Source organism: Gadus macrocephalus, chromosome 16 (genome assembly GCF_031168955.1).
Source record: "Gadus macrocephalus chromosome 16, ASM3116895v1".
Lineage (NCBI taxonomy): Eukaryota > Metazoa > Chordata > Actinopteri > Gadiformes > Gadidae > Gadus > Gadus macrocephalus.
Genome location: NC_082397.1, coordinates 7,696,034 through 7,705,804, shown reverse-complemented (window position 1 = coordinate 7,705,804; position 9,771 = coordinate 7,696,034). Strand labels below are relative to the sequence as shown.

General features: G+C 44.7%; 1 protein-coding gene across 1 annotated transcript in view; it reads left to right on the top strand.

Annotated features, from left to right (window-relative positions):
- Positions 1-8,233: 8,233 nt before the first annotated feature.
- gdpd4a (glycerophosphodiester phosphodiesterase domain containing 4a) overlaps positions 8,234-9,771 on the top strand; it is a gene marked incomplete at its 5' end in the record, with an annotated part of 10,754 nt that continues 9,216 nt past the window's right edge. The window contains 3 exons of the mRNA XM_060075950.1: positions 8,234-8,304; positions 8,582-8,687; positions 9,293-9,396. Of these exons, the coding sequence (XP_059931933.1) occupies positions 8,234-8,304; positions 8,582-8,687; positions 9,293-9,396 (281 nt within the window). The remainder of the gene's footprint in view (positions 8,305-8,581; positions 8,688-9,292; positions 9,397-9,771) is intronic.

The window sequence follows — 9,771 nt, the reverse complement described above, 5'->3', positions numbered from 1 at the left end:
CTCTCGCTTCTGTTTTGATGTTTTCCTTTTCTTCCGTGCACTGGTTCCTGCACCCCTGACAGGGAAGAGACCGAGATAAACCCAGTCAATATGGAGGATAAACTAGATTAGAGACGGATGGGATTGTGCGGATTTCTAGATGCGTGTGTATGTATGCACCATCTCCCTCAGTGCTGTTGCTGTCGTTGTTGTGTGCAGCAGAATGCTTGCGGTTTCCCTCCACGTGTTGGTATTGTGTGGGTAAGCTCCCTGAGTAATCAGGGTTTTTCCTGAAATCCAATCATTATAGCAGCTGGTTGCATCAGGGCTTCATTGATTCAGTACCAAGCTGCCTGGCTAGACGACGTATAGCCACCTCCGTTGTGGTAACAAATGTCTGGACTCTCCGACTGTCATATACATACATAATAGACGTTATAATGCGCTGGTTTATGTCTTTGGGTCATATCAATTGGGAAACTGTCCACTTTGAGATTAAAGGCACGGTACTTTGTTGAGGTGGACTTTGGATAACCTGTCCAAGTCAGATTAACTCCCGGTCCAGAGTGTCCCGGGGGGGTTTCTGGGCCTGCTGTATGGATGTGGCCTATCGCCAGCTACATTCACACCTTGTGTGACTCATTTAGTCCTGGGCCGGGGTGTCAGTGGGAGTATATCATATCAGCAGCACCAGAACCAGTCAGTCGTTCAGGCAGACATAACGGATGGCTAACCTAATTCCATCCAGGCTCCATCGCTCAACTACAAAAGAGGAAAATGTAATAAACAGCCCGGCCAACGTCCTTCTGCAGCTAATTTGCAGTCCCAGGGCTGCGACTGCTTGGATTTTTCTGGGGGGTAATTCCAATTATTTATTTACCCCTGAACCCAACCCAACCGGAACCACACCCAACCCTTTCCAACCCCACAATCTCTATCCTAGGACCTCAATGGAATAATGTTGATCTTCAGAGCTATACCTATCTTAACTTTAATAATGTGAACCATTGAGCTGTGTTCATTTCACCTACAGTCTTTAATCAAAGTGTTTTTCTGCCTCTGGTAACTAGATCCACAGAGAGGCTGTGATTGAAGGCGTGACGTCTCTCCCTAGGGTAGGGCAGGCCTTGAGCAATGTGCTCCCATTAGCCGTGTGTTAAATAACACACGGAGCCGTGTGTTGTACACACACTAGCCCTAGTGTGTGTTAAATAACACACAGCTAATGCATCAGAGTGTTGAATCCCATGTGGCTAGCCTGGAGAACCCTCTGAAACACGCTGGATCACGCTTCAAATCACTCCATTAGACTAAGCATTAGCAGCATGGCGCCACATGGCCTAGCATATTAGTAGCATGGGCTTTCATACTATAGGATGGCATATCCTATAGAGATTCATATCCCTCAGGGTCAGATCATAGATCCCAGTAAGAACACGTGGGGACAATGGATAGTGAAGTTAGCGCTCGCTGTATTGGTGTGCGTTTCTGCCCTGCAGCCCTGGTGTTGTGGATCCCACCACAGTGAGAGACATGCATGTCAAGTTGCCCTTGATGAAGCACTCCATGGCCCGGGAACGGTCGCTGCCTCCAAGGGCCTGGCGTCTGCCCACCGCTCAGAGAAGTGGGTTAAAAGCAGGGGCCACATTTAGAGGGAGGGAGAGAGAGAGAGAGAGGGGGGGGAGAGAGAGAGAGAGGGGGGGGAGAGAGAGAGAGAGAGAGGGGGGGGAGAGAGAGAGAGAGAGGGGGGGGGGAGAGAGAGAGAGAGAGGGGAGAGAGAGAGAGGAGAGAGAGAGGAGAGAGAGAGGAGAGAGAGAGAGAGAGAGAGAGAGAGAGAGAGAGAGAGGAGAGAGAGAGAGAGAGAGGAGAGAGAGAGGAGAGAAGAGAGAGAGAGAGAGAGAGAGAGAGAGAGAGAGAGAGAGAGAGAGAGAGAGAGAGAGAGAGAGAGAGAGAGAGAGAGAGAGAGAGACTTGGTTGAAAATTACCAAACACCATATAATGTGTTTTCCGGCAGTTTGTTTGAGTGTGTGCGTGTGAAGAACACGTTATGAGGACAGAATGTTCTCATTCTGGGAACCAAATAGGTACTGCCAACCTCAAGAGCAAGATTTGACTCATGCCTGCCAGGATTTAGGAAGAAGTTTAAAGATGAACACTCTATGGTAACAAATAACATGTAAGTTGCATCTTTCTGTAAGGTATCGCACCATATACCTTTTTTTCTGCATATGTCAGATATATTCTTTAGCATGCCCGCTCATTATCTTGAATTTAAGTTTTAACAAATTTCCCCCACAACTGCATCAAAAAATGTTGTTTTTCTCACATCGCCAAAAAGCCTTGCTGACCCTGAAACTATACACTGAGTGATGCATTCTTCCATCATACCCGGCCTGATTCTGTTTAAGTCCTGCTCTCACAAGAGGAGATGGGGAACACTGTCCAGCAGCACTTGGAAACACGCACACACACACACACGCACACACACACACACACACGCACACACACCCCATCTTGTCCGTTTTAAGTAGAACAGAAACAAAAACAGCCTAACCCTAACACTTTTTTATGTGTATATTATTGAACTACATAACAGCTATTGAACTATCCAATAGTTATTTAACTATACAACAGTTATTGAAGTATGAGTTATTTACACCCCTTTTTGATTTGTTTTGTTAATTGTTTGTCAATTATGGTTCTGGCTTAGTTTTTAACTACTCTAAAGCAATCGTGAATTGATGTCGATAATGTACCACGTGGCGGAGACTGGCGGGATAGAGGTTTAATTACATTTAATCAGCAGGTGGCCTATTCTTAAATAGCAATTGATTAGACATTAGGCTTACTGTTCTGTGAATCTTATACCAGAGGAGGTGTCCCATCGCCTATTCACTGTGGTTTGCGTACTGTTGTACTGTTGTGTTGTGGAGTATTATAAATAATATCGGCCATTTGTGGAAAGCTTTCAAACCTCCGCCTATGAATGTTTCTCCTCAGACGCCTTGGTGGGAAAATGGTTTATTTCTAAGGGTGGTCCAGGGTTGCTTTTCTGGTCTGAAATAACCTGTTTTCACATCCCAGAGATTACACTGCTTCGGGATATTTGGTCAAGGGCGTTACCATGACAACCATGTCCACTTTAATATTTGTTGTACGGTCTTTGAGTTCACTCATGTTCATGATATTTAAGACACTGAAACATCTTTCTTCCAAACAACAAAGTCCATTCTTCTGTTCTTTACTCAAATAGACCGGTTCCAATCCCTTGTTTGTAATTGAACTGCTACAAACTAAGAACGAGCCATTTAGCTTATACAGAGAGGTTCTCTTAAAATGACAATTAACTGGTTAAACATCCTATGAAATTAACTGGTTAAGTTAGTATAGTAAACGTATATATTTTAAGAATAAATGCTACCAAATATTTTTGAAGCTTTACGCAGTAAATGGTAATTTTACTTTTACTACAAAAACAATGGTAAGACTTATTCACAAATTATCGTCGTAAAAACACTGAGCAAAACACACTGAAAAAACAAACTGAAAAAACACATTGAGCAAACACCCCAATTTACTGAGTATACATGGAGGAGGAATATACAACAGTGTTGTATCGGTAAGAGGAGGCCAGAGGAATGGACATTCGAGAAAGACCAGGACAGGGAAAACCACTCCTGACGAGGAGGGGAGACTCTTATGACAATTAGAAAAAGGCAAGAGAGAATATCGGCTCAAGACAGGGGAACACCATAGATAAAGAACAGAGACAGACTAAACAGATAGGGTGGGTTGCCCTGTCATACACTGTCAAGAATAGCCGCCTTTCCTAACTAGGCTTCCTTTGAACCGTTCATCACCTTCAAAGTGTATTAGAGAAGTCAAGTTTGCTGTGGTTTAATATGATGCATGTCATACTTGTTATCACATCTAATCACTTTGTTAGGTTAATCTTCATCACATCACATCACAACTATTTCACTATGAATCCACGCAGACACTAAACCTTCCTTTAATAATCGAACGGGGAAAGTTATTGTTTAATAATGTAGAGCAGGGATTCACTTTTTGTTTTATATCATAGAGCACTAAAACTCTGGAGTAAATTTCTAGTGTTCTAAGGATATTGCACGTTTTGGGTTTCTGTGTTTTCCCCCAGAAAGTGTCTTAGTCAAGGTAGTCAAGTATTTTTTGTACTGTTTTCTTTCCCTACGAGAGTTTTGTGCTTTGTTAATGCATAATCATTTAGATAATTAATACATTGGTAGTCAAGGCGGGGCCCTATTGTTGTTAAGGCCGCCTTAACCATACAGTGGTGGGGGGACACTGGGTTTATATCGCCTGTTATGTTGGGGCATCGCTGGTGTAAAAAGCAGCGACCATCACCTCTCTCCTTGTCTTTGTCCATATAACCTTCTCAGGTTCTTTAGTGGGTTCTAGAAACCTCCCCACCACCAACCTGACTCCTAAAGCCGGGACCGGGTTGAGACCAGAGTGAGCCGAAGGGTGTTTGAGTGTGGATCAGTGACTTTTGTTTAGACTTTACCCATCACATCTTCTCCGTCCACTTCCAAAATGTCTAAAGGAACAGTTGAATAGAGAAGAAGAAGCCATATACCGAATGTATAGAATATAAATAATAGTAAAGTACAAAAAGTGCACTAGTATTTCTTCTTCTTTTACTCTGCTTACCACCAGCTCTCTCTTACATACCCTTAATGAGGTGATAAATGAATCACCACGACCAGACCCAGCCACCGCCCAGCCGTCTCTTTCTGCTGTCATCTCTGATTTATGCTGGCCCTCCCCGCCCGTCCTGGCGCGACGCTCATAGCGTACAGCACGGCTGTGGGTGGGGTCTGACTAATGACCCGAGTTTGACGTCATCTTGAGGGTCACGTCCATGAAGGTGTACACCTTGACATGACATCATGTCCTCAGAAAGCAAACGGCTCGCCGCTTGGCTAGAACCGACTTGGCTGGCTGTTGTGCCTAGTGTGAATGTGTGTGTGTGTGTGTATGTGTGGGTGGGACACACACACACACACACACACAGGCACGCAAGCACACACACACACACACACACACACACACACACACACACACACACACACACACACACACACACACACACACACACACACACTCTGTGTCAAAAGACAGGTGTCTAATTGTATTGTGCAGTCTCTCCCTGCTTAATATCCTCCAATAGGATTAAAGCTTGGCTGAACGGCAGAAAACAACATCAGTGTCTCCTTATCTGTTCCCTTGATATATCTACCTTCTTTCTATTCCTATTTTTTTTCTACGTTATTTTTTAGTATTTGGAAAGTAAATGGTTGTCTGTGGGTTGCAGTGCGGGAAGTTTGAGTGGGAGAGAAAAGCTAAGCAAACTGCTAAGTGAGGAACATAATTGTAATGTCAAACACTTACATCTCTATGGGTCTGTCTCTCTGTGATTCTCTGTCTCGCTATGCATAATTCGGCCTCTCAATTGTGTCATTACGCACACACACAGACACAGACACAGACATACACACATACAAAGGCATACACACACACACACACAAAGGCACAGTATTTTGCGGCAGCGATGTGATGTCACTGTTTCCATGGCAGCGGCGGTGTGACTCGGCTGGTTGCCGCACCGCCTAAAGTATGGCGGTTGCGCTTTCCTTTGATCGATCTCTTGAAATAAAACCGACTGTGAAGACATTTTCATACATTTACACTACATGCTGGAAGAACAGCAAGAGAGAGAGAGAGAGAGAGGAAGAAGAAAAGAGGATTTACTTAGAGGACAGGGATGGATGGAGGGTTCAACATGACACACACAGACGCGTGTTACCCACAGGTAGACTGATGGGATGGGAGGCAACTGAAAAGTAACGTAATTGTGTTTTCAATTTCTGCGAAAAAGACTTGCGTAATAACAGTCAAGCTATAGATACATAGATGTAGGTAGGCCTTCCACCTGTTGCTTACCGATGAGTATCCCTCTATTTATAGCACGGTTTTGTTAAAAACAAATAATAATATTTCTGATTGGTCAATTATTGTCTGTTATTTTTGAGTAGCAGAGCGCAGCTATAAATAACACACAGTTGCTGGGGATGCAGTTACCCAACCATAGATTCAGGCAAAGAAAAAATTGCGGAAGCAATAAAATCCTAATTTTTTGTAGTTATATTTTCGGTCAAACTATTGATTTCTTTAGGTAATCATTATAACAGTTTTAAATCGGATTTAAAAAACAATAACGTTGTTCTGCCCCCGCTTCATTGTGTGTGTGGCACGGTTTAGCATGGTACAGCTCGGCAGATAGCTAACAGTTTTCCCTCATAAAGAATGAAGCAGCTTGTTTCCTTTCCAAACTTTACTCAGGAAGTACTGTAAAACTGGACAGACACAAAATACATCTCAGTATCTCATACAGACGTTGTTCAAGAACAATATTCATATATTGTCTGTTTAAAACGTTTCATAACAAACAAATAACACATGCGTTAGCTTAGGGCTAACGTCTATGGGAAATTACATTAAGATGCTCGCGATTAGCAAAGGATCAAAATATACATTCTGAACGAGTTTTTTGGCCAACCAATATAAAAGAGAAAAATCCGTGACTGTTGCTTCACCATGCATCGTCGAACTACGGCAAGACTGCTATTACAAAAACATTGCGTTGCAAGTTGACTTCTAGAGGTCTCCCTTTCTCCAAATAAACGTCAGAACAGCACAAACGTAATAGATGAAAGTATGTCAACACATTTGTGTAAAAGCGGAATAAACTACAATGGGATGTCTGTGATGGAATTCTTAATTTTTTTTCCCATAAGGGATCATCGTGGTATATTCTATAACATCTATAATGGATGAGGGGGCCGGGAGACACCGGTCATACATTACCCTCATACTAACCATCTGTGTGTTTATCAAAGACCTATCCTGTTACAGTCAGGCACTCACACATGCACTCAGACACACGCACACACAATTTTGCACGTCAACCCACAGGTGTAAGCTGATTATATTGAATTATCAGTTGGTGTCTTTATGTGGAAATTGGACACATACACACGCACACACACGCACACATTAACAGACAATGTATTGCTGTGCGATTTCTGTTTCACCCACCGCACATCCCTTAACTGCAACCTGGCTTCATGAGGAGTGTTGTTTGAAGCAAGTCAAGCAACCAGCTCATAAGGTCGATCACAACCCGATGGTTTGGGTACCCTATAGTGGCAAGGATTAAGGTGTCTAACCATAGCTTGAGCCCATTGGATTGACCCGAACCATATACTTTATAGTTTTCTTGGTGGTTTCAAGGGCTAATGAGCTTGTTTTAAGGCTTCTGGCTGGCTGATTTATTTGGTGGCTGGCTTTCTGACTAGCAGGCTGGTTAATTGAAAAGCTGGCAGCCTATATAGTGGCTGGCTGGCTAGCTTGTATACTGGCTAGCTGGTTAATTGACTGGCCAGCTGGATTGCTGCTGGCTTACTGACCACATGCTGAACACATAGGCAGCGTTTATGGTACGGCAGGTACCAGAGAAGTGGCAGTGTTTCGAGATCAGGAAGAAATCCAGGATACAGAAGGATGGATTATTATAGATAAATAGAACAAATAGAAGATAGAGCTGTGTGTGTGTGTGTGTGTGTGTGTGTGTGTGTGTGTGTGTGTGTGTGTGTGTGTGTGTGTGTGTGTGTGTAGGAAAAAGTTGATGTAAACTAGAACACCCACACACACACACACACACACACACACACACACACACACACACACACACACACACACACACACACACACACACACACACACACACACACACACACACACACACACACACACACACACACACACCGCTTCTTCTTCTTGTAGAGAGTGTTGAAGTGTTGTAAAATGTATAACTTTTGAATGGGGAATGTATGAATTTATTATGTCTCTCTCTCACCCCCTCTTTTGGTATCGTCTCTCTCCCATCTCTCTTTCTTTAGGTGCCCAGCCGGTATTGGCCATCAACAGACCATCCTTTGCCCTCTCTTCCCTTTTTGTCCCCTTATTTATCTTTCATCTTCTTACTCTATCTCCCCTTCTGTACCTCACTACATTCACTCTTTCCCTCTCTGTCTTCTACTCTCCCTCTCCCATCTAGCACTTTCTCTCCTTCTCTGTGTCTCCCCCCTCTCCCTCTCTCTCTCTCTCTCTCTCTCTGGCTCTCTCCCTCTCTCTGTGATGCTGGCCTGTGGGTGAGTGGACGCCCTTCACCAGATTGAAGCTGGGGAAGTTAAAGGTGGTGCGGCGGCAGTTGCTGCAGAGGTACACACCAGCACCCTGACACCTAACCTCCGGCCCTTACCCTAACTCTAAAAACAAACTCTTAAACAGAACCCTCAATCTATGAACAAACCCTGAAACCTAACTCTGACTCTAAAAACCAACCCTGAAACCTAACGCTAAAAACAAACCCAAAGACCTACCCCTAACCTTTTTCTGAATACTAACCCGACATCTAATCCTAAACCTCACCCTAACCCATTGCCTTTTCCAAGATGGTTACCAACCTAGATGCTAATTGGTTAATTGGGGGTTTCAGGTATGAACACCAGCCGCTAGTCTCCTGCCTGGCAGGCCTCTACGGTTGCCAATGGAGACGGTACCAGCGAGCAAGGGCACAGCCAGGGGAGGTCTGCTGCAGCAAGGTACACACACACACGCACGCACGCACGCACGCACGCACGCACGCACGCACGCACGCACGCACGCACGCACGCACGCACGCACGCACGCACGCACGCACGCACGCACACACACACACACACACACACACACACACACACACACACACACACACACACACACACACACACACACACACACACACACACACACACACACACACACACACACACACACACACACACAGTTGGAGGGGATGTTGCTGATGGGGCAGAGGGGAGTAGGGGGTATCGATTCCCCATGCTGGCTGTTCTGCTGACTCCCATAGCCATCGGTGCTGCAGCCCCTCTCTGTACTGGGAGGTGCCTCCCCACAGAGACAACACGACTACCTACAGACTGACTGACCAACCAGCGATCCCCCCCTACCTGTAGATCTGACAACCTGCGTAGTGGCACACCTACCATTCTACCACCAACCTACATATCTGCCCCCCTGCCAAACAACCCAACTAACACCTTACTTACGTGTGTGTGTGTGTGTGTGTGTGTGTGTGTGTGTGTGTGTGTGTGTGTGTGTGTGTGTGTGTGTGTGTGTGTGTGTGTGTGTGTGTGTGTGTGTTCTGCAGGTGGAGTGTGGCAGTTTTGGCCTCCTGATCCTCACCTTCTTTCTCAGCTTTGTGTTCCTGTACTTCTGGAGCGAAGCACAGAACGACTACAATGACTTTGACTGGTAGGTCGCTCTCTTGCTCTGCCTCACTCTCTGTGATTAAGCACCCTTTAGAGCCTGTGGCGGTGAAGTAATCACTTTGATGCCCACTAAATGCCTTTGTTTTACCATGACATTTTGTGCAACCATAAGACTTGCCAAAGTACATATTCTTTGGCATGATTGAAAAAAGTATTTGTTCCATTTCCTATCGCATAGATCCGTATTTAATAGAAACACACACACACACACACACACACACACACACACACACACACACACACACACACACACACACACACACACACACACACACACACACACACACACACACACACACACATTGCTCACATGATACAAAATAATTAATTCTGTAGTTGTTATAGACGTTGTTGCATA